Here is a 26,839-nt window from a genome sequence, read left to right as displayed (position 1 = left end):
TTCATGTTATAATCAACAATGACCCGCATATTATTACCAACAGTGAACTTCATGTTATAATCAACAATGACCCGCATATTATTACCAACAGTGAACTTCATGTTATAATCAACAATGACCCGCATATTATTACCTACAGTGAACTTCATGTTATAATCAACAATGACCCGCATATTATTACCAACAGTGAACTTCATGTTATAATCAACAATGACCCGCATATTATTACCAACAGTGACCTTCATGTTATAATCAACAATGACCAGCATATTATTACCTACAGTGACCTTCATTTAATACTCAACAATGACCAGCATATTATTACCAACAGTGAACTTCATGTTATAATCAACAATGACCAGCATATTATTACCAACAGTGCACTTCATGTTATAATCAACAATGACCCGCATATTATTACCAACAGTGACCTTCATTTAATACTCAACAATGACCAGTCTATTATTGCCTACACTGACTTTCATTTAATTCTGAACAAGGACCCAGCATATTGCTGCCTGCAGTGACCTGTATGATATACTGTACCTAACAATGACCAGCATATCATTGTATACAAATAGCAAAATTAGAATGTACCATAATAATTACAGTATATACAGACACAGAAGGCTAAACAGAGCCATCCAACTGTGACCAATGCCATAGCTATGAGAACAGAAGATATTGGCCATAAAAATGTAATCATGGGCGGATATTTCCCTGCACATAGAAGACATCCTGTCAGTAGTCCACCTTTTGCAAAAAATAAATAAATACATAAAAAAGTTGGGAGATTTCCAGGAACACAAAAAACCCAGAGACAAATCTTTCAAATGTGGAAATGTAACAGGAAATTAGGGAAACCATTTTGTGTGCGATATATATTCCTTTATAAAATAACATTCGAAAAGGGAATGATAAGACAATGGCCTAGTTGGACTGAAAATAGGAAAACTAGCAGTCTACGTTGTGCTCCTCTACTAGTGGCTCAACAGAGTGATGTCTGTACCCAACAGGTCTAATCGGTGTCCGCCATGTTTTGCAGCATGCAGCACAAGTGAAAGAAGGAGTTACTCACCTGGGGCGGAGTTGTATACTTCCTGTCTGGAGTCCTCCACATCCTGTTTGACGGCTCTATCGAACTGTCCGGTGACAGCTGGGACTTGCGGCCCAAAAGACGCCCTTTCAAGTCCACATCTTCGTAGGGGTTTTCTTTGGGGGATTCACCTTAATTTTTTTTTTTGAGAGAGAGAGAAGAAAAAACAGACTGGGGTTTAGAAAAACAGAATCATGTGAAGGGAACAAGCGCTCAGCAGAAAATCTCCTAAGATTGCTGTGTGACTCATTCTCCCATCTGCAGCTGGGTTCTGGCACAATGTCCACATCCCTCCATCCCTTTCTCTCTTATCCCTAACACACACACAAAAAGAATTCACGAGACTCGCTCCTGAGATCAACCAGCTGGGGAGCGGACGGGGCTCTTGTGAGCGGGAATAAAGATGTCGTTCCCAAGGAGTGGCATATAGTCAATGACGAATTATGTTTTATATTTAAATAAGAGCCTGTTAACTCCTGCGGTGCTATCATCTTTTTTTTTTTTTCAGCTGTGTTAGATATATGTGGTAGAGAGAGAAAGATCTTTTATTAGGTACAAACCCGATTTGGTTAATTGCTGAGCGCCGTTTAGCCATGGCGTCTAAAGCTGGCCACACACTAGACCAACTTACATCCAACCAGCCAACTAGTTGATTGGTTGGAATGAAAATCTGGTAAGGTATGAAAGCAAATGACAATCAGCAATTTGCTCCCAAACGCCGGAAAATAAACAAAAACTGTTGTTTGAACAAACTGTTTAGATCAAACATTTAACAAACTTGTCTGACGACCATTTTCATCTGTTTTCTGGCATTTAGGAGCAAATTGCTGATCATCAGTTACTCCCATACGTTACCAGATTTTCATTCCAACCAATCAACTAGTTGGATGGTTGGATGAAAGTTGGTCTAGTGTGTGGCCAGCTTAAGCCTTTACTGTGGCACCTGACCTAGCCAGGATATGTTCTGTAGATCTCAATAGGTTCAACGCTTCTAAAATAAAACAACAAACCGGAGGTGACTCCTAGATTCCATTGACTGGTTCCTGGTTGATCCCCGGGTGGTACCAAACATTTCATTAATCCAACAAGTCAGCTTACAGGCGCCTACACCGATAATACGTGCTGCCTTCTGTTACTCAGATGCTATACTGTTGCCAACCCGTTTTGGCCCAGCACAGACCAATCTAAGTTAAGTGCAGGCAGCACAGACGGTGTAGTGGACAGTATTACTGCCTCACAGCACTGAGGTTGTGGGTTCGATTCCCACTACGGCCCTAACTGTATGGAGTTTGTATATTCTCCCTGTGCTTGCGTGGGTTTCCTCAGAGTACTCCAGTTTCCTCCCACAATTCAAAAATATACTAGTTGGTTAATTGGCTCCCAACAAAAATTAACCCTAGTGTGTATTTACATGTGTTAGGGAATATAGAGGTCTATTTACTAAGCAGTGTTAGGAGAAGTGAAAAGTGAAGAGTGAAAAGTGATAAGGTGCCAGCCAATCAGCTACTAACTACCATCTCACAAGCTGTGTTTGAAAAATGACAGTTGAGAGCTGATTGGCTGGCTCCTTATCACTTTTCACTCTGTCTCCTAACACTGCTTAGTAAATAGACCCCATAATAGATTGTAAACTCCACTGGGGCAGGGGCTGATGTGAGTGGACAAATATTCTCTGTAAAGTGCTGTGGAATATGTGTGCGCTATATAAATAACTGGTAATAAATAAATGTACCATATTACAGATGCGCTGTGTGTGATATATGATATATTTCTAAGAATATAATATAATGTTTAGGTTAAAGCTATGCCACTCCAATTATACAGTTCTGCAAAAGTCAGTCAGGGAATGAGCCCAATCTTACACAGAATAAGGGGATTGGTGAATGGTTTTGAGACATTAGGAGGAAAATCATTTTATTTTGCAATGTTTTCTTGTTTCAGCCAGTCCACACTGCGACATTAGGATATGGGACCACTGGGGAATTTTCTGGTAATGGTTTTGGGGCCTGATTCAGACCCGCCCACGAGCGCACAGCGCTCGCAAGCGGGTCGATGGTGGGCCATTGCGCACGCGCGAGCCCCGGAGTGTGTGAGAAATCACTTGCTCCGGGGCTCGCAACAAAACGGGGCGGCTGTCGATGTTGATTGACAGCTCGTCCCATTTTGTAGGCGGGGAGGGGGGGTGGCTGCACAAACGGAGGCGTTCCCGAAGGAACGCCTGCCATTTGTGGGCAGCCCTACTGACATCACTAGTATTAGAGCAGGAAGTCCACTCGGGCTTGCGAGACCTGAGACCCTACCACAGGGTCTCCTTGCAAGCCCGATGGTCGCGATAATCGCGACCATCGCCAGACCGCACGCACACGCTGTGGGTGGTCACCCACAGCTGTGGGAGCGGCCTGGAGGCCGGTTAAAAAAAAAATAGGGACGCCCTGATTCAGAGCGAGCGCACGCAAATAGCGCGCGCCTCTGAATCAGGCCCTTGGTCCATGACGCTAAATTGCTTACCTCTCAACTCCCAAATTTGGCGGGACAGTAGCGATTTGAAGGAAGTTGGGAGGTATTTCCCCTGTAGTGAAGGAAAGTACCTCCAGTGCATGTGCCAAGTCAATGTCGTTATTTAGGAGGGGTAGGGCTGGCTATCGACTATCATTGTTTAGCAAGTAGCAATGATTTGCTACCAATGGTCGATGTTTTTGCCATCGATGGAAGAAGTTCAACTTATCTGATAGTGACATGGCAATTTTTTTTTTCTATCACACTTTGCTTAGCTCCATCCTCCCAGTATACCCATCCTCCCACCCTCCTTCTCTGTGTTCTGCCACATTCACGTGTCCCCACTAGTCTTCCCCCATCAATGGTCCCACTTGATAGCTATCACTAAGGGGATTTTGCTTGGAGGCAGCTGTTCAAAAGTGCTAGACAGGCCCACTATTGATGCAGCCACGCCCCTATCGTGAACAGCCATGTTTCCGGACCAGTTTTTGAACTGTGTCAATGTTGTGGGGGGGGGGTTGAAACGGTCACAATGAGGGCTTTGTTTTGCCTTCCTGTGCCTCAAAGTTATTTATGACACGTTGAGCTTGACGGTTCCATTTTTTACAACCTCACGTAACAAGAAAAATACGTAGCTGTTCCACTCCTCATACATCAGAGGATCCTCTCTGGAGCGTGTGTTCCGGAAAATAGTATTTCCAGAGGAGAAATCTCTGGAGTTCTTCACACATAAGTAACAGAAATGTGACATTACAGATAAGAGGGACTGGAGAATTCACTATTTGTGCCAAGGCAAAACACATGGCGTAATATGTAGACGGAGATATGAAGGACCAAAGCTGATCGTACTGTGAGGTCCGGCAGATCCCCCACCTACATACCAGGCCATGGAGCCGTCAAGTCCTGCATAGGAAACAAACTAGAAACTGCTGAAAGCTGAGACGAAAGTCAGGCTCCAATATGACGATAAGAAACCGCTTCTGAATCTACATATGCCGAACAGACAGGCGCTGTACAAGGTAATGGTGGGTTCTTTCAGGAGCGGTAAGGTAACCAGGTTGGCCATTTATTGTGGGTGGTTTCCAACTTCTGATTACTATAAATTTATTGACATTTTCTCAGGATGGAGATAACAAAACAAAACCATTAAAAAATATATATATTTCTTATTTTTAAATAAATGTGATTCATTTTTCTTTTCTTTTTTCCTTTATTTGAGGCTAACCATGCACGCCGGTTATCCCTTATAGCTCCAGGCCAGTATCAATGGGGCAGTGCAGTTACCCCAGAGATACTCAATTACTAAATTGTGGAGATAAAACAAATTTAATCAGATTTATTGCCACGATGGAGCTGTGAATTAATTCAGTAATAACTGGACCAGAATTTCGTATATGTATGTGCTCCCTCATAAGCAAGTCATTAATGCTGGAAACAAAACCACAATCAGGAAATTTGAAGGAAATCAGAAGAACGCGTTTCGCAGAAAATAAATTGATAATACAGCGTTTGCACTGGTTTCATGAGGGATTGCTCATCCTAACATTTATAATTAATTATTATGAGTTTTAAACTTTATGCCATGTATTTGGACTTTGTAAAAACATTTACTGCTTCATATAACACTTTGAAACAAATCAGTATATTTACTCTTATGCACCAAAGTGGTTCTCTAGCCAATTTGACGACTATCGGTCGTGGTGTTAGCATAAAGATGCAGACATGGTTGTGGTAAAAAATGCACACATGGCCGCGTCTGACTACTCTCAGATTTTTGATAGATTAATTAAAAACGTGATCTAAATTCAAGCAAGGCAAATGCGTTTGACCAGGTTATATTGCTATGTTGTATATTATTTTTAAGGATTACCCATGCAGACTCTGAACTACAACACAGTAATGTTCTAGTAAAAAAATAAAATAAAATGGTAAATAAACATTATAAAACGTAACCATTATGGTCAAATAGCCGACATCTCAGCTGGCCAAATTAGCCTGAATCTTGACAAATCTATGGGCGGAATTCAATTGTTTTCGCGGCCCGCATCTCCCGTCTAAAGTGACAGGAGATCGCGGGCCGCTATTCAATTGTGCCAGCTTTTCACGCTGATCGCACCCAAAGTGGTCGGGTTTAGCCGCGTAAATCGGCTAACCCCGACCAAAGTGCTGGGCGCGATCGAGAAAACTGATGTTTGGGCGCCCAAACATGTCACTTTTCGCACATTTCAGCTCTCATCCCCCAGGGGCTGCGAGCTGAAATGTAGCGCTTGGCAGCTGATCGCGCCCGACAGGAGCAAGAATAGAATAGCTCCGTCGGGCACGATAGGGGATGAAAACAATTGAATTCCGCCCTATGAATTGCTAATCTGGCTAAAGAGTGACAGGTGGAATTTACAGATGAGATACTCTAATATACAATAACCGGTATGCAGTCGGGACCTAATCCCGACAACCGTCTTCCTGACTGTCATATCCCGCCTGTCATTAGACATACGCCGGGAGACCGACATCCAGCATCCCGATCGAAGGGACGCCGAGCGTGGATAGCCGCGGGGGGGAGGGTTAGGTTTAGGGTTCCTGGGTGGGACTTAGGGTTAGGCACCCCCCCGGGAGGTTAGGTTTAGGCTAGGGGAAGGGGGATTAGGGTTAGGCACCCCTGGGGGAAGGTTAGGGTTAGGTACCCTTAGGTTTAGGCAGCGGGGAAGGGGGGGTTAGGTTTAGGCACTTAGAGGGGGATTAGGGTTAGGTACTGGGGGGGAGGTTAGGGTTAGGCACCCCTAAGGAAGGGTTAGGGGGTAGAATTAGGTTAGCTAATACTTACCTGAGGACGATCAGGATTTCCAATGCTGCTGGGATGCCGGTGTCGGTGTAAATCATACCTATTCCCAATGACCGCATGTTTATCTGAATTTCCAATCAATACATTTGAAGGTTTGATATTTTGTAACATCTGTGCAGGAACAGCTATTTTACACTATAAGTAGTATAATATCAGCTATGAATTTATGAATATTTGATATACAATTCTCTTAAAATGGCACGCTATTGTTTTCCTAGTACATTGATTTATATTATGATAAAATATAATTTTCACTCTGTATCAGACCAAAAGGGTTGTTTTCTTGGGTTCAGATCATGGCTGTGCCCATTAATTGTCCGCCACAATCATTTGAGTACTCCCCCAGCAGGTGCGGGAAACTCCCGATTTCCAGGGGTAGTCACCCGGAAAGAGTGGCTGCATCTTCTGCATCCCACCCACATCCCAGTAAAGTGGGCAGGATGTGGAGAGTGATACTGGGAATCATGGGTCTGTAGGGAGCAAATAGCGCCACTTAGCCCCACCCCCTCCCCACAGACACGCCATTTACAGCATTTTGCCATGATGACGTGAAGTGTAGAAAGGACATTTAGGTAAGCATGCTACTGCAGTATCCAAGGTGTTTATTACCAGGGAGCTTAAGCCATCTATATCTCTCCCCTCTTCCGGCCCCAGGATCACTCACTCAGAGAATTGCCTGTGAATGGCGGCCTTGGCCGAAGGCCTGGCTCCGATGACATTTCTGTAGGAGAGGGGACGTGTGTATGTGTATAGGACCACCCCTGTGACGGGTGCACTTGTGAAATGCTTTATAGTTTCTTGCTACCAGTTAATACAACAAGACAAAGCACAATTACATTTTGGCCGCAGTTACAAGGTACATATGGATATAGTTTGTTAATATGGATGGCGGTTACATTTGTGCACAATCTGTTGCTTACTGTTGCCAAGAAAGTGCTAAATATCTGACGTTCCCTGGAGATCCTGACAGGCCCCTGGGAGAGGTAAAGGACACATTTATTGCGTCTCAGCAACAGGCTGACACTGTTTGACATAGATATGCGAAAATCTGCACTGCTCACCTAGGGCCTCATGTAGCGCATTTTGTATCCAAACGCAGAGGGAAATTGCTAAAAAAATAACATTGGGCTAATTCTGAACTATGTTTAAACATATCATGATGAGGCAGAGGTATTTTAGTGTACAATAGAAAAATAATACATAAATAAATGGCGTTGACTCCCTCCTCAAAGTGATCCAAGCCATCCACCTCTATGGCGGTGTCTATGCTCCACTCAGTCACTCTATGGCGGTGTCTATGCTCCACTCAGTCACCTCTATGGCGGTGTCTATACCCCATTCAGTCACCTCTATGGCAGTGTCTATGCCTCATTCAGTCACCTCTATGGCAGTGTCTATGCCCCATTCAGTCACCTCTATGGCAGTGTCTATGCCCCATTCAGTCACCTCTATGGCAGTGTCTATGCTCCATTCAGTCACCTCTATGGCAGTGTCTATGCTCCATTCAGTCACCTCTATGGCATAGTCTATGCTCCATTCAGTCACCTCTATGGCTGTGTCTATGCTCCATTCAGTCACCTCTATGGCAGTGTCTATGCTCCACTGAGTCACCTCTATGGCAGTGTCTATGCCCCACTCAGTCACCTCTATGGCAGTGTCTATGCTCCATTCAGTCACCTCTATGGCAGTGTCTATGTTCCATTCAGTTACCTCTATGACAATGTATCTGTGCTCCACTCAGTTACCTCTATGGCGGTGTCTATGCTCCATTCAGTCACCTCTATGGCAGTGTCTATGCTCCACTGAGTCACCTCTATGGCAGTGTCTATGCCCCACTCAGTCACCTCTATGGCAGTGTCTATGCTCCATTCAGTCACCTCTATGGCAGAGTCTATGCTCCATTCAGTCGCCTCTATGGCATAGTCTATGCTCCATTCAGTCACCTCTATGGCAGTGTATCTGTGCTCCACTCAGTCACCTCTATGGGAGTGTCTATTCTCCACTCAGTCACCTCTATGGCAGTGTATCTGTGCTCCACTCAGTCCACCGTATGTCAACATGTCTATGCTCCACTTAGTCATCTCTATGGCAGTGTCTATGCTCCATTCAGTCACCTCTATGGCAGTGTCTATGCTCCATTCAGTCACCTCTATGGCAGTGTCTATGCTCCATTCAGTAACCTCTATGACAGTGTCTATGCTCCATTCAGTCACATCTATGGCAACATGTCCATGATCCACTCAGTCCTTTTTATGGTAGTGTGCCCATTCTCCATTCAGTAATCTCTATGGTATATTCCTTTGCTCTGTTTACCTGCCGCAACTTGTAAAAGTCAGGGATTAAAACAGGTATCCAAATCAGCACAAGCTCTTATATTTTGATTTTACCTCTCTATTAGCTGGTTTGTTTGTTTGCACATAACAAAGATAGGGACTTGTGTAAGGCAACAAAGTAGCAAAATATCTCAACTAACCTAAACTCAGCCTACAGAGCATATAGATATATAGTAGATACAGTTGTCCAAATACTACTCAGACTGAGCATTTATAATTGAGAAGAAAACTTTCACTTTCTGGACATGTGAGTGGTATTTTGCAGCCAGTTCTACGAGAACTATATTATCTGCCCACAAATAGATCTGGTTTCTTAGTACTATGTGTCTCCTACCCGGTTCCCAGGACAAATATCTCCCACACAGCCAAGTATCCTGGGCAAGGAGACCCAGATATCACACAGGTTCCTAAACTTTATCCACAGACCTGGACTGTAAAACAGTAACCAGCACAGCAATATTGCAGTATACACAGTATTGCTATTAAATGTAATAAAACTATGCAGGGTTATGACTGAAATACTTGCCCCTATATGGTAGTGTTTACTCAGTAGAGACTATAGTGTCCCCATTTAGCTAAAGGGGAGAGATAACCAGAAGTAAGATGGTGCTGGGGAGGAGGAGAGACCCTGATATAACAAAAGTGTGCGGGGCAGATTAAGGCAGATTGTCAGCTCTGGGGCCAATGTGAAGGTTATAATGCTAAGAAATATAACTATGGGGCCTATTTATCAAGTGGACAATTTTAAACGCAAAAAGGTTGAATTTTTTTACCATCACAAATAGTATACAGTACATAAAAAATCCCTGTGTATCCAAAATGTATAAAAATAATTAAAGAGAAAAAAAATGGCAGGACCCTGAGCGATAGTTGGCTGTCCCAGTACTGGTAAGGGTTAATTTATAAGTTCACTGAGCCATGTGTGAGCCGGCTAGCCAGATCTGGGCTTTCAGTTCTACTTCATTAAAAAAAAAAAAATTTTCTAAAAATATGTAAAAAGCTATCACAAAAAAACTATATTACTATTTTATAAAAAGGACAAAGCATTTTATTTAAGAAGTATTTTCGCCCATGATGCAATCGCTTCTGTCAACATTTTTTTACTGAGGTGTTCAAGTTGTATTGCTTTGCATAGTGGCCCTGAACGGGAGTGAGTCCCACGTGACCAGCAACGCTATACCAGGCTTGCCTACCCTCCCGATTTGGTCGGCAGCCTCCCGAATATCTGGTGCCGCTCCCGACCCTCCCGGCTGCTGCCTGCCTCCCCGACTACCTGCTAGAAACCCTGCTGAATGGCGTCATCGTGGCTCCGCCCCCTGCATCACAGTGTCTTCATTTTCGGCATTGTGAGGAGGGGGCGGGGCCACAATGATGTGATCGAGCGGCTCCACCCCTTGTCCCGCCCCCAACACGGACCCATTGCCTGGCCACGCCCCCAACTGTTTGCAGGCATTCAGCTCCCTCCTGGAAGGAGGGAGCTGAATGTCGGCAAGTATGCGCTATACACACTGGTAGCAGCAGCACCTTCACCCTCCACTTACGACGTCACTGTGTGCCCTGTGCACAGACTGCTATGTAGCCTCTCCTATTCAAGTGACTGCGGACACAAAGCACCTCTCCCCCCACCCCTTACCGACCATGCGCATGGTGCCACACCTATGTCTTGCAAATCGTAAAATGGCGATAACAGAACAGGTTTTGTGGTGAATAAAGTGCGCTATTTAAAAAAAAAAAATAGGCTTCCTATGATGGCAAAGTATACCACCAGTGTGTATTACAGGCGGCAGCATTAGTCCTATCGCCACTGGGAAACCTTACAAATTTGAACAAGCTTATTGAAGTAGGGCACTTTGGCCTTTAATAAATCCACCAATAAGAGCTGTCTAAAAAGGTTAGAAATAGGTGATTTTTTTCCCCAGAGAGACGGGTTGCAGTGGCAAACGCAGGATTTCGAGAGGGGGGTTTCCAAATGCTTGATACTAGAGTGTTTGTGGTTAGTCCATGAAGAGGGCATAATTAGCACTTATCCAGCTTTAATATGTTACAAACAAAGTATATTGTGTTGCATAACCCCAGCATATATAGGACCAGCGATCACAATAAGCCATTAGAAGTGGCAGAAGGTCCATCCTGTCTGAGCAGAATGTTTTTTTCAGAAGTGGGACCATTATTCCTGAGCATTGGAGCAAGTCCGGGAGTCTGGGGTAGCAGCAGAAGAACTTAGCACTGCCCTGGACATATATGTACATATCAGTCTCCTTATGTACTGGATAGTGTATTATTATTACACAGTAATAGTTATTAACCCTATTGATGGTCTATAGCAGTGCACCCCTAACAGTGCATGTTTTCCACATCTCCTAGTTGGTGCACAGGTATATTTATTACTGTTTGTCACATTTTAAAAGATCCACAGTTGGTGCTAATCATTTCATTTGTGATACTGAGAAGAACATGCAGCACTAGTAACATTCTATTATATTACTATTTCTATTGCGGTCATGATGTGTGCTGGGGAGGGGGGTTTTCAGGCAGACGGAAACCCCCCTGCGTTTGCCTATGGGTTGGTGGCCATTCTTCTGTGCTGTATGTACTACCCTACACCGCCTGTGCCAGCACTACTCTTGTTATAAAACCTGCATTTGTGGTGGCACCTATCCTATACTCTCTGTAGCCTGGAAAAATGAAGATGACAACGCTATAGCTGAATAGCAGGAATGAATTATAGCCGCACCGCCCAACAGACGGACAGTTCCAAAGTTATGTGGATTGATGTACAGTAAAATGATACCAAACATAAAGATCTTCCTACTGCTTCTGTGAAGGATAAAATCTGCAGCCCACTATCAGACATTGTCTCTATTAGGTTTCGGTATGAAATACCGCCGGACATAGGTGGGAGGACCGGCAGCAGTGAAGATCCCGACAGCTCCAAAGGTAAGTATTTACTAACCCTACTCCCCCCCCCTAACCCTCCTTTAGGGGTGCCTAACCCTCACCTCCCTCCCTAGTGCCTAAACCTAACCCCTCCTTCCACGCAGACTAAACCTATCTCCCGAGGAGGTGCCTAACCCTAACCTCCCCCCAGGGGTGCCTAACCCTAATCCCCCCTTCACCTAGCCTAAACCTAACCCTCCCGGGGGGTGTGTCTAACCCTAATTCCCCCCGGGAGCCCTAAAACCTAACCCTACCCCCTTCGGCTGCCCGCGCCTGGCTTACCTTCGTTCGCTATGCCGGGCGTCAGGCTCCCGGCTTAGGTCTAATGACAGGCGTTGGGATTTCGACGTCTGTCATTAGTACCTTGCCGGGATTTGACAGTCGGCTTCCTGACTGTATCCCCTCTCTTAGGGGTATATTTACTAAAGTGTATGTTTTTAGAAGTGGAGTTGTTGCCCACAGCAACCAATCAGATTCTAGCTATTATCTTCTAGAAGGTGCTAAATGATTAGTAGAATCTGATTGGTTGCTATGGGTAACATCTCCACTTCTAAAAACTGGCACTTTAGTAAATGTACCCCTTAGTATCGCATCACCCCTATAACGTGATGATGTTCTATTAAACCAATTTCTAGTAGAAAAAAATGGGACGAGCCGTGTGGTCTCTTATAATAAACAATCTACAAACCTGCACTGTATGCGTGAGGATAAAATGGGCGTCAGCAGAAGAGCTCAACGTGACCCTGGGTGCAGTTTATTTGTGCAGATGTGGAGGAAGTTATATATTAAACGTTTCCAATATAAAACGCAGCAACGTAATGTAAACATCTTGATAACTAGATGTGTCGTTTTACCAGTATGAGAACTGCACCGATGGGCCCCTACCAGACAGTATTGTAGTAATATATCCATTATAGAGAGAGCAAAGAGAACAGATGCACCTATCCTGCACTCAGTACATGTAAATAACCTGATTAAAGAGGGAATTAAACACATCGGTTTATTAATACCGTTGGGGAGAAAAATCTGGAATTCATTATTATTAGAGAACAGAAAATGCATTGGTTGTTCCATATTTGTAGGCTTTAGTTCCCCTTTGACTCCTGGAAGTTTAATATAAATGACATTTCTCCACAGGCAGCCATGCTGCGGCTCTGAGGTCACACATCTGAGCAGTGAGATCATTGCTACCTCCTGACCAAACGTATGGATGGCTTAATTAAAGGCACCCCAGCTGGTTCCATAACAAAACTCCTACACCTCACACATGACATGACCCATTACAATTAATCAAACACTGACTAGACGGAATGGATGCTAGCGGTTACAGCACAATAGAAAATGGACATACAGTATATATACGGAATTTGAACTCATCCTAATTATTTATTTATTTATTACCAGTTATTTATATAGCGCACACATATTCCGCAGCACTTTACAGAGAATACTTGGTCATTCACATCTGTCCCTGCCCCAGTGGAGCTTACAATCTACTGTATATTCCCTACCACATGCTCACACACATACACACTATGGTCAATTTTTTTTGTGGGGAGCCAATTAACCTACCAGTATATTTTTGGAGTGTGGGAGGAAACCGGAGTACCCGGAGGAAACCCACGCAACCACAGGGAGAATATACAAACTCCACACAGGTGGGAGCGGTAGTGGGAATCGAACCCAGTGCTGTGAGGCAGTAACGCTAACCATTACACCGTCTGTGCTGCCTAATTACCATAACCCTGACCCCACCACCACACCATTTCAGAGCAGGGAGAGAAGGTAGGTTCAAGTCTGTATGGTCACACTGGGCGAGAAATTCACAGCTACGGTCGGGAGGTGTGTGGTGACTTCAGCCACTGATTGGCTTACGAGAGCCAATGTCATTTCAGCTTTTCTGCCCATAGAAAACTGAATAACTTGCATGACAGCTGCCAGATGCCAAGTGACGTGTTTCAGAAGGTCCTATCAGCGGGCATCTCGGAAGATATCCATTAAAGTGTTGCAGGAAACAAGGGCTAGAATTGTTCGGAGTCTAAAAGAAATAACCTTTATTTTTCAGGATCCCCCAAACCTCTACTTCCTTTTTTAACGTTATGGTAATAGGGGGCTTATTCAGAGGTGGACACTATATGGAAGTTTACGCAAATGTCTGATCCATTTTCACTAGACATTCGCCAGAGTTGCAGTGCGCATGTCCAGCGACGGTGCTGTGGCTCCGGTTGCGTTGCCCTGGACGCCGTAACCTGATTGAAGTAGCAGATCGCACAAGCCAGCAGGAGGCCACAAGTCGCCTCCTGCAGCTTTTGCATAATATCGCACAGCCTCTGCGTACAATGACGCAGCGGTTGCGTGATTACCGTCCACCTCTGAATCAGCCGGATAGTGACATGTGGGTTTGTTTGCAGGTCGTTGATGACATCACAGTTATCATGAGGCTTCTTAGGAAGAAGTGATGCGATAATTTCTGGTTTGGTCCTGAATAGTCTCCAATTTGGCCTCAGGAAATCATTATAATAGTTTTGCCAGAATTAAACCTTCAAACGAATTCCTGGAAAAGATTCATATCATATCGTTTCATTGCATGTGAAAACATTGCAAAGGGTGTATTTTAAAGGCTACGTAAAGTCACATAGGAGTCTTACTTTATGGCTAAAGGGCTTCTGTAACACATCTACAGACCTGAAAACAAAGGGCAAAGATGAGACTCGGCAGCAACGGTTTGAGGTCCTCATAAGGGAGCAGAGATCGGGGGGAGGTCAGGATGATAGGGAAACAAAAAATTCTGCTTTTTTAACCTATGGGATATTTTACAAAAACAGATTCTCAGTAGATTAAACACAGTTTTGTGATCTAATTTGTTTCGTTCTATCTCTGAGATGTGATCTTAGTCGTATTATGATAAAAGCAAATTTTGAAAAGTTATTTTTCCTGTCTGCAACTTGGAGATTCATAAACTGATAGATTAAAAAGCCCAGAGCACTAACATCACCGAGCAAAGAATATTAAAATCTGATTACAAGTATACAGGAGAGGGAGATTGCAATCAGCGAGACGGGGGATGGTTTATCCAGCCCACTGGGAGAATAAACACCAGGACCTTCCAGAGGGTTCAGAAACCGGAGTCAGTGGAGAGATATCTGCCTTGCGTCTCCTGCTCTGCTTTATAAAAATAACTTTTGATTTGAGGCCAAAGCTTATTACATACAGTATAATGCTCGACAACTGCTGACCAGACAATGTGTTTCCAATACAGACCCCCACTGGGGTTTCCATGTAACATGAGTAATTATGATGCTCTCGCTTTAGGTTTGGCTCAGATAATGGCATGACACCATCGGCTAAAGCTGTCCTGCATTGCTCCTCCGACTCTGGTTGTTTGGATAAGCTATAGGCAAACAATGGAACTGGACAGGGCGGCCTGCAGGTTATCCCTAATGACATGACTTATTACTGAGCATTCTTTGTTATCGCATAAAGCTGGATAGCGGGATTGTACAATAAAAACAGTAAAGATAATCGTCCTACCCACAATGTCTTCATAGGCGTTCTCCTCTAAAGTGCTTTTAGAACTGGAGCGGTGCTTTTTCTCAGTACCATTCTCTACTGGTGAGGGTGAGCCTAAGGACTGGACACTGGAGGCATCCTCAAACTCCAGAGACTTTCTAGAAAAGAGAGAAGAAGACAAGTCAGAGGATCTGGCTAATTTGCTATGTCTCTAATTTCCCAGCTTACAGATATGTTGTGACAGACTATAATTCTTACAGGTTTCAGCGGTGCACGTATGGCGGTATGGCGTGCCATTAAGAAATTCGTAGCCGGTATGTCGTACCCCCTACTACCTTACCACTAGAGGAACATAGTTAGTTTGCTACGTTTTCATGTCTGTCATGAAAATGGGACAAACTGCATAGAGGAGGCAGCCGGCGGTGGTCGGCACAATATGTTCATAGACGCAGTGGCGTGACGTCATGCTGCTGGACACTGAAGAGAGGAGCGGAGCTGCCAGCGCAAAGGCGGAGCAGCAGGAGGTGGAGGAGGTAAGTGTGTGCTGCACTGGGCTGGGCACAGAGGCTGAGACACAGGAGGAAGCTGAGAGACGCAGATGTGGAGGCTGAGAGACGCAGACGGGGAGGCTGAGAGACGCACAGAGGGAGGATGAGAGACGCACAGGGGGAGGCTGTTAGACGCAGAGGACTGGGAGATGCAGAGGAAGAGGCTGAGAGACACGGGGATGCTGAGAGATGCAAAGGGTAAGGCTGAGAGACGCAGAGAGCAGGCTGATTGATGCAGGGGGGGCTGAGAGAGCAAGAGGGGGGTCTGAGAGACACAGAGTGAGGTGGAGGCTGAGGTAAACAGGAGAGGAGGTTGAGGCTGATAGACACAGGGGGCAGGAGGCTGGAGTGACGGGACAGGTAGCAGGAGGCTGGATAGGTGAAGCAGGCGGCTGTTAAGACAGGAGGCTGGAGAGACACAAAGGGCAGGAGGGGACACAGGGGGCACGAATTAGGTTGAACCTCTGTTGTACGATGATGACATTGGTTATATTCCTACTCAAACAAGCATCTTCTGGAGCATGTGATCTCTTACATAAATAGTGAATAATGACTGAAGACACTGCCTGCTCAGTGAGGATCAGTTTCTTCAGAGGTTCCCCAATGCAGAGAAACCATCATATAGGTAAGGTGCATGTGGAATGGAATGGAGAGGAATGCTCCCAGTATGACAAGAAATGGGAGTCATGTTATGCAGACACGCCCCCATTTGAATGGCCATGACCTTCGTGACACGTGGCCATGAGTATGTTTTTGCAGTCACACTTATACTTTTACCCAATCATTAATGACGTAGACCACAGGAGAAGCCCGGCCACACTCCTTATACCTTCTCATGATCACTAAGAACAAAGATCACAGGAGAAGCCCTGGCCACACTCCTCATACCTTCTCCTGATCATTAATGACACAGACCAAAGGAGAAGCCTGGCCACACTCCACTTCTTCTGATCACTAATTACATAGACCACAGGAGAAGTCCAGCCACACTCCTTATATCTTCTCCTGAACATTAATGACATAAATCACCGGAGAAGCCCGGCCGCACTCCTTATATCTTCTCCTGATCACTAATGACATAGACCACGGGAGAAGTCCAGCCACACTCATACCTTAACCTGATCATTAATTACAGGGACCACAGGAGAAGCCCGGCCACACTCCTCATACTTTCCCCTGATCATTAATTTCATATACCACAGGAGAAGCCCTGGCCACACTCCTTATACCTTCACCTGATCATTAATTACAGGGACCACAATAAAAGCCCAGCAACACTCCTTATACCTTCCCCTGATCATTAATAGCAATGGCCAAAGGAGAAGCCCGGCCATACTCCTTATATTTTCCCCTGGTCATTAATTACAGGGACCACAGGACAAGCCCTGGCCACACTCCTTATACCTTCCTCTGATCATTAATTACAGGGACCACAGGAGAATCCTAGCCACACTCATCATACCTTCCCCTGATCATTAATTACAGGGACCACACGAGAAGCCTTGGCCACACTCCTTATAACTTCCCCTGATCATTAATTACAGAGCCACAGGAGAAGCCCGGCCACACTCCTCATACCTTCCCGTGATCATTAATTACAGGGACCACAGGAGAAGCCTGGCCACACTCCTTATACCTTCCCCTGATCATTAATTACAGGGACCACAGGAGAAGCCTGGCCACACTCCTTATACCTTCCCCTGATCATTAATTACAGAGCCACAGGAGAAGCCCTGGCCACACTCCTCATACCTTCCCGTGATCATTAATTACAGGGACCACAAGACAAGCCCTGGCCACACTCCTTATACCTTCTCCTGGTAATTAATTACATAGACCACAGGAGAAGCCCTGGCCACACTCCTCATAACTTCCCCTGATCATTAATGAGAGGGACCAAAGGAGAAGCCCGGCCATACTCCTTATATTTTCCCCTGCCCATTAATTACAGGGACCACAGGAGAAGCCCTGGCCACACTCCTTATACCTTCTCCTGATCATTAATTACATAGACCACAGGACAAGCCCAGCCACACTCCTCATACCGTCCCCTGATCATTAATTACAGGGACCACAGGACAAGCCCAGCCACACTCCTTATATCTTCCCCTGATCATTAATTACATAGACCACAGGACAGCCCGGCCACACTCCTCATGCCTTCGCCTGATCATTAATTACAGGGACCACACGAGAAGCCCTGGCCACACTCCTTATAACTTCCCCTGATCATTAATTACAGAGCCACAGGAGAAGCCCGGCCACACTCCTCATACCTTCCCGTGATCATTAATTACAGGGACCACAGGAGAAGCCTGGCCACACTCCTTATACCTTCCCCTGATCATTAATTACATAGACCACAGGAGAAGCCCTGGCCACACTCCTCATACCTTCCCCTGATCATTAATGAGAGGGACCACAGGAGAAGCCCGGCCATACTCCTTATATTTTCCCCTGCCCATTAATTACAGGGACCACAGGAGAAGCCCTGGCCACACTCCTTATACCTTCTCCTGATCATTAATTACAGGGACCACAGGAGAATCCTAGCCACACTCATCATACCTTCCCCTGATCATTAATTACAGGGACCACACGAGAAGCCTTGGCCACACTCCTTATATTTTCCCCTGCCCATTAATTACAGGGACCACAGGAGAAGCCCTGGCCACACTCCTTATACCTTCTCCTGATCATTAATTACATAGACCACAGGACAAGCCCAGCCACACTCCTCATACCGTCCCCTGATCATTAATTACAGGGACCACAGGACAAGCCCAGCCACACTCCTTATATCTTCCCCTGATCATTAATTACATAGACCACAGGACAGCCCGGCCACACTCCTCATGCCTTCGCCTGATCATTAATTACAGGGACCACACGAGAAGCCCTGGCCACACTCCTTATAACTTCCCCTGATCATTAATTACAGAGCCACAGGAGAAGCCCAGCCACACTCCTCATACCTTCCCGTGATCATTAATTACAGGGACCACAGGAGAAGCCTGGCCACACTCCTTATACCTTCCCCTGATCATTAATTACATAGACCACAGGAGAAGCCCTGGCCACACTCCTCATACCTTCCCCTGATCATTAATGAGAGGGACCACAGGAGAAGCCCGGCCATACTCCTTATATTTTCCCCTGCCCATTAATTACAGGGACCACAGGAGAAGCCCTGGCCACACTCCTTATACCTTCTCCTGATCATTAATTACATAGACCACAGGACAAGCCCAGCCACACTCCTCATACCGTCCCCTGATCATTAATTACAGGGACCACAGGACAAGCCCAGCCACACTCCTTATATCTTCCCCTGATCATTAATTACATAGACCACAGGACAGCCCGGCCACACTCAGCATGCCTTCGCCTGATCATTAATTACAGGGACCACATGAGAAGCCCAGCCACACTCCTCATACCTTCCCCTGACCATTAATTACAGGGACCACAGGACAAGCCCAGCCACACTCCTCATACCGTCCCCTGATCATTAATTACAGGGACCACAGGATAAGCCCAGCCACACTCCTTATACCTTCCCCTGATCATTAATTACAGGGACCACAGGACAAGCCCAGCCACACTCCTCATACCGTCCCCTGATCATTAATTACAGGGACCACAGGACAAGCCCAGCCACACTCATATCTTCCCCTGATCATTAATTACAGGGACCACAGGAGTAGCCCGGCCACACTTCTTACACCTACACCTGATCTGTAATTACATAGAGCACATGAGAAGCTTGGCCATCAGGCTCCCATACATCTGCAATGGATAGTCACGATGTAGCGATCCTGCAACCCGGCGTCGCAGGATCGCTAAAATCCAACATGTTGGATTTCACAGATTTGCCGATTACGATCAAAAAATTATCGTGATTGTCAGATCGGTGAATTTCAACCGATCCTGCGACGGATCACGGAACATCGATGGCCGCCGTGTCGGCATTTCCGACCGGGGTTTCCAATCCCATCGCTACATCGCGACGATCCGTCGCAGATTTTAGGAGGCTTTCAGCCTCTTAATCTTTGTGAACATTCACTGCAAAATTGTTTTCTGTTTATGTTACTTTTTGCACTCTTTGGTGTGTTTAGAGTGGACTAATGCTGCCCATCCACTAGGCGATTAAACCTAGCGATTGAGCGATAACAACCGTCGTTATCGCTCCATCGTTCGGTAATCGCCCGCAAATCAGACAGTAAAATGTTAAAAACAACCAGCGATGTGCGTGCCCGCTGGTCGTTTTTAACATCAATCATCGCCCAAACATGACGGTCAACCTGACGACCGCCGTCTGGTTGCCATGTTCGGGGATGATTGATCTGCATACACTGAACATCTGAACATTCAGTGTATGCACTTCACCCCGCGGGAGACGACGGCGTCGTAATCGTGCCGTCATCCCCGCATCTAGTAGTGGATGGGCATTCATTAGATTAGATAATCTGCAGTATTTCATAATTTATTAATGACAGGACCTACATAAGTGCAGTAAAAATGGCGCCTGACAAACTATTAATTTAAATAATGTAACTATATTAGAATCTTAAGTGACTATTTACAGAAGTTATTTGTTTGTTACTAACTGACTTACAGTTTGTATGTAGTAATATGTGGTGTAACGTTAACCTTTTAGTGACTTTGTGTCGTTTTAAACAAGATAAGTACTGACAATACTGGAATTGGCTAAATTAGTATATTATTTATTTTTTTTCTTCTTAATTCTAGGTCTCCGTAAAGGTGCCCATACACGGTGCGATATAGCAGCCGTTCCAACTGATCGGTACAATATCGCTGCCATATCGTACCGTGTGTGGACATGATATCGGACAGTGCGTGCTCCCGTGGGGTCGTACATCGCACCCCCAGATCTTACTGCATGTTCACTTGATCTGGGAATGCGATGTACGATCCCATTCAGCGCTATGCGGGTGGGGGAGGGGGGTGACTGCCGGCATATCGGGTGGCCGGGCATTGGACCGCTCCGTGTGTGGGGAACGACCGATATGTCGGTCATCGGCGCGCAAGGTGCCTATCGCATTGTGTAATGGGAACCTTAAGTCATGTTAAATCTTAATAGATATATAACTTATGCAATAAGTACCACCCCAGAAACCGACAATATGTATCCGTCAGCTTCTCTGTGACAGATGAATAGAAGAACAACTACCGTGGAGCACTAACGGTGCAGTCATTACAGCACAAGAGACATGATGATCTATTCAAACTATTAGCCATGATAGTAAATAAGCTTATCTCCTGTTATGTGTCTAACCCTATCCAGAGAATTCTTATTTGCTGGCCGAGGATTCAAGTAAGGAGTAATCGCTTATATTTGGGTATTATTAGTTTATATGTTAATTGTATAGTTTATTTTATATTGCTCTGTATTAGTATATATTTACCATTATATTGGTGACCAGCACTCTTGGTTATCTAGATGTATATTATATTTCACTATTTAGGAATCCTGATGTGTCAGAGCAAATCCTTCCTCAATAACACACTACTCAGTGTATGAGACATAGATGAAGGTCACACGGGATCTGTTAGTAGTATTGATCTGTACGGTGACCCGTTTCTCTCATCCCGAATTCCCTTCAGCCAGCGCTCTATGGATGTGTTAAAAACAACTTTGTAATGAAATCAGTTTCACTTTCTTTGCTGACGGACAGCTGCAATTATGACATTTCCGGCAGCAGTGGGAGTGTCTGTCCGGACGTCAATCAGATGCTTTTCTCAAACATGCTTCAATTAAAATTCTATTTCTATTTCCAAAGAAAATCTGTGTAGGAGCACATCTCCGAGGAGGCGTGAATTTCATCCATTCATATCTCTGATGGTAGTAGTACATGCACAGACAAAGCCGAGAACAGTGGGTCTCTGGGTACAGAATGACTTTCAGTCTCACCATACCCTCTACCCGACAATCACAACAAAATCAGCCTAAGAATACTGTATATTGTCAGTATTTTAAGATGAAAAATGATCCAATTATTCGTCACCACGCGGCGCTCAAAGTAACGTAGCGCCAAACACACTCCCCCAACCACCAAAACCAATAACACGACCTTTTGACGAACACCAAAATAATTCAATAGTAACGTCTGATGACATCCGGCTTGCTCCACAGTGACCGGACGTAGGAATAATGTGACGCCCACGATTCGCGCTGCGATTTTATGCGAGATGATCAGCCAATGTGCTGCATGTAATTGCTATGTGGCTGCTAACCTTTTGACCAATTAAACAAACATGTTCTTCCTTGCAGGTAAGTTGATACCCTCTAAGACACTGATCGGGGAAAAGGGGTAAATTACCCCAAATGGGGTAAAAATGAAATTCCTGGGGGTAATGGACAGACAGTCGGGCATGCATATTAATCATTGCATGCCCGGCTGTCCGTCCATTACTCTCAGGAATGGAGGTCACTGGCGCCAGTGTACTCCAGCCTGGCGCCACAGGGAGGCTCTAAGCCAGACGCCCACTGAGATGTTATTACCAACGGGTGCCCGGCTCCTTCCCTGCAGCGCCACGTTAGCCGGAGGCTGGAGTTCTCTTGTGAACTCCAGCTTCCGCCTCTCTCCATGCGCACTATGGGAGAGATGTCATGACGTTTCTCCCATAGTTCCGAGGAGTAGCCGGGTGGACAGGATGGCGGCAGATGCAGGAGCGGGGATTAAGGTAAGTTTTTTATTTTCTTTGTACAAGTGGCACTGCAGGGGCACTATATGGGGGCACTACTAAAGGGGTATTATATGGGGGCACTGCTAAAGGGGCATTATATGGGGGCTCTACTACAGGGGCCCTATATGAGGGCACTACTACACGGGCCCTATATGAGGGCACTACATGAGGGCACTACTACAGGGGGCCTATATGGGAGCACTACTACAGGGGCCTTATATGGGGGCACTACTACAGGTGCCTTATATGGGGGCACTACTACAAGGGCATAACTATGGGGTCACTACTACAGAGGCATAACTATGGGGGCACTACTACAGGGGCATAACTATGGGGGCACTACTACAGGGGCATAGCTATGGGGGCACTACTACAGGGGTATAACTACGGTGGCACTTCTACAGGGGCATTATATGGGGGCATAACTACGGGGGCACTACTACAGGGGCATAACTATGGGGGCACTACTACAGGGGCATAACTATGGGGGCACTACTACAGGGGCATAACTATGGGGGCACTACTACAGGGGCATAGCTATGGGGGCACTACTACAGGGGCATAACTATGGGGGTACTACTACAGGGGCATTATATGGGGGCACTACTATATAATTTTCTTCCCTTCAAATCAAGGGGGTAACGTTGGCATATCTAAACATATTTTGGGGTAAAAGGTAATAAAGTTCCCTGACCCCTGCACTAAGAGAAGCCAAACACTAGAGGTAAAAGTGAAATAAGGAAAAAAACAATACATGGGAGGTATATATAACCTGTAATACTGGCATCAGAGATCACAGAAATGAATGGTAAAGACGACTTACCTGCTTTGGGACTTGCGATGCTCTTTCTTCGGCCTCCTGGTGACAGGGGGTGCAGGCGTGGAAGGGAGAGGAGGTGGGGATACAGGTGATGGGGTAGAAGGTATACCATTATTAGGGTTGTTTTTGTGGCTTCTGTCAGCTTCATACTCAAATGTCCGCTTTGGTTTAGGGACTGGATTAACTTCGGCTCCAGGGCTCTCTGTGACCGCGCCGGGGCCACCCGAGTTTGTCGTAGTTCCCTGTACAGTTTTTGTATTTTTCTCATTAATATGTTCCAGTTCATTTACAATATTTACATTCCCAGATTTGTCAATAGGACTCTCTGGAGTACCTGAAGTTATGGAGCGTTTCCTCCCTAGGTCAACACTGAAACAACTGCTTGGCAGCTGAGGAAGGCCCATACCAGGGTTCTCCTTCAGTGCCTGCTCGATTTTCTGGATCCTGTTCAGCACCGCAGAAGACTCTTTCCTGGAGTGTCCTCTGATGAAGGCGTTGGCCGGCTCCGTTCTACTGGATCGTCTTTCAAACCTATGAAGAGAGTCACGTTCTGAAGTCGTCTCTTCCTCCTCGGTTTCTGGGTAAGAGCACTCGGAAAATGTTCTGCTCATTCTCCGGTATCCTTTAAAATCAAAAGTCTTTTCACTGCATGGCGATGCCAACATGCTGGGACATCCTTCACTGGTGGACCTGTCACCCGGGTCTCCTTTGTCCACAAAGAGGCTGAGCCGGGGGGAAGGATCTCGCCTGCATTCCCATTCTGAGATCTTCCGCCTAATGTCTAGCACTTGCGAGTGCACCGAGGTTCTGTTGTGGGGCCGGTTCCGCTGATTGGCCGCAGAACCTAAGGAAAGAGTACTGCGATTCAGCTGGCAGTTGCCTAGCACATCGTTGTCCTTGGTTTCCAGTACATTCTCTTTCTGACTGGGGCCTTTAAATACAGAAAGTCTTTTATCCAAGCAAGCGACGCTGACTGATTTTGACAGGTAGTTTGAGGGGTCAGTGCCCGGGGACCGTAAACGGGGGTCTCTTACATTAGAACCTCTCAGGGTCCAATCCTTTATGACCAGCTTCGTATTGGGTATACTGCTGGATCGGCAGATCTCCTCGCTATCACTGAGGGGATATGATGGCGTCCGGACTGGAGACAATACAGGTGGAGGAGACACTGACTGAGACCTGGGGGAAACAGAATTAAAAAAATGAAATACAAATAAAAAGCAGTTACTTGTATACTGAACCTCAACATTCATTCGGGAGTAAAACACTGACATAACTTTACTGTAAATTAGGGATGTGCAGGCTCGGATAGGTTCGAATTTGCACGCCGAGTTCGGATTTTTCCCTCCAAAAATCGGGTCTCAGAAAGAGGCAAAACATCAACTTTCGTGGACGTTTTGCCTCTTTCTGAGACCCGATTTTTGGAGGGAAAAATCTGAACTCGGCGTGCAAATTCGAACCTATCCGAGCCTGCACATCCCTACTGTAAATATGAGAAATTGGTTACTCATCTAATACCCAATTTAGGTACCTTGGCAAATTACAATTAATGAAAGGTATTTTTTTACTGAAAGCTTTGACATACAGTATACAAGAAAGAAAAGAAATAACAAGACATTAACATAAAACAAATATTGCACACACTACTTATTACAATAAACGGGAATAAATGCGGACATGGTCTAACCACAGAAGCTGAGCACAGCATTATAAAAGGTGGGATAATGGACTACCACACACAGAAAAAGAGATACAATACAAAATATATATTGGGTTCAGTGGGTGCACCCATAGGGCAAGCAGGCAATATCTAGTGCCTGGAGGGCTTGAGGATAGCCATAAAGACCAAACTCTATCAAACTTCATACAGAAACCTTTCATGTAATACAGTAGTGTTGACCATATTAACCCAGTAGAGAAAAGTAGAGGGATCATCGTGAAGTGCCTAGCAATACACACTGTAGACCAGTGGTTCTCAAACTCGGTCCTCAGGACCCCGCACAGTTAACGTTTTCTATGTCACCCAGCAGGTGCACAGGTGTATTCATTACTCACTGACACATTTTAAAAGATCCACAGGTGGAGCTAATTATTTCACTTGCGTTTCTGTGAGGAGACCTGGAAAACATGCACTGTTTGGGGTCGTGAGGACCAAGTTTGAGAACCTGTGCTGTAGACAATACAGAGTATTAATGTGCAATTGTAAATAACAGTTAAGAGAGTTTCCAAGGTCTAAGAAAAATAAGCAAATTTTGGGGTACAGTAGAGGAACCCGGACACCAGTTTCAGCCACGGACAATAAGTTCCAGGACCAGAACTCAGTAATAAGTGGGCATAGCCAAAGTAAATGCTAGGACTCAACATCAAGGATACCACATATGGGACAGGAGGTAGAAGCCAAATGCCCAAGCCAACCAAGACGCACTGGAGTTCAAAAGACTCTATGAAGTAAACAAAATTGAATCTAGTGAATCTGGCACACTGCATGGTCCCATGAGGGGAGCCTTGTATAAATCTCCAGTACTTCTCAGACAGGGGACCCAAATCTTCACTCCCCATGTTTGCCAAGTGTAATGGTGCTGAGCTAGTTCTTCCAAGGACAGGACAGATGAAGACCTTCTCATCTGGCAGAAATCCATTAGAGCGGTTCAAGTAGCCTGTCTGGTCATTGGGCCTCATTCATAGGTGGATGCAGTTTAGATTTTCTCATAACTGTTTTGTGTACTGCGCCTGCATCTGAGCCACGCTGCACAAGTACCGTGATGGTCTTGCATCGACATTCGCAATGAGGATTTATTTGCAAAGTGATTGACAGACAGGGACCATTTGGGGTAGGTAATGGGAAAGTGGCAACTAAAACGCAGGTGTGCTGCGACTGTTTTGGGGGCCTGTCACAGCCAGTGACTGTGTCTTCTCACACAGTGCTCTGGCCCCAGCGTCTTACTTGCGACGGACATTCCGAGCCACCATCCAATCGTCTGATGCTGCATCTTTGTAAGCAGCGGATCTAAGAAGCCGGCGATGGGTGTCTCTGTACAAAAGACAGCAACTACGATATTATAACCTCTCAGATCCACTGCTAAGGAAGACGCAGAACCGACGGCCTGTCCACCTCTGAATCAGGCTCTTTGGCACTATGACTGTGTAGGTTGATACTAAGATGTAGAACATTTTTCAGGAAGAAGCTGCGTCCTTTTACCAACTGACTGCAGTATTGTATTAAATTAGGAGAGAGCAGCGATTCTCAACTCCAGTCCTCAACAACCCCTAAACAGGTCATGTTTTCTGGATTTCTTTAATCACCCACAGGTGAGTTAATCTATTTTGCTGGGTCAATAATTATCCTACCTGTTTCCCAACTATAGAAATCCTGAAAACATGACCTGTTGGGGGTAGCGTGGAACCACTGGGTTACATTATAGGCATCTATAAACTTACATGGTAATAGTAAATAAGAGTTAATAATCCACTTTTTTTTAGTACTATAGTATAGTATCTGCATTTTTTTCCTTAAATTGGCCAAACTTTTTTAATTGCTGCATCTGTTAA

The 26,839-nt window shown here is 45.3% G+C and overlaps 1 protein-coding gene across 2 annotated transcripts in view; it reads right to left on the bottom strand.

Moving 5' to 3' along the window:
• Positions 1-24,465, bottom strand: part of DENND2B (DENN domain containing 2B) — a 128,445-nt gene extending 103,980 nt beyond the window's left edge. The window contains exons 1-3 of one of the 2 annotated variants that reach the window (XM_088482777.1): positions 23,294-24,465; positions 15,233-15,369; positions 1,079-1,227 (exon numbers count right to left, since the gene is read on the bottom strand). In XM_088482777.1, coding sequence (XP_088338903.1) covers positions 1,079-1,227; positions 15,233-15,369; positions 23,294-23,955 — 948 coding nt within the window. In that variant the 5' untranslated portion in view covers positions 23,956-24,465. The remainder of the gene's footprint in view (positions 1-1,078; positions 1,228-15,232; positions 15,370-23,293) is intronic. The other variant, XM_088482778.1, reaches the window with a different exon arrangement.
• Between the last annotated feature and the right edge of the window lie 2,374 nt (positions 24,466-26,839).

This window comes from Taudactylus pleione, unplaced genomic scaffold (genome assembly GCF_031769625.1).
Source record: "Taudactylus pleione unplaced genomic scaffold, aTauple2 ptg000295l, whole genome shotgun sequence".
NCBI lineage: Eukaryota > Metazoa > Chordata > Amphibia > Anura > Myobatrachidae > Taudactylus > Taudactylus pleione.
The sequence above is the reverse complement of the archived record's forward strand: the minus strand, read 5'-3'. Positions and strand labels throughout refer to the sequence as shown.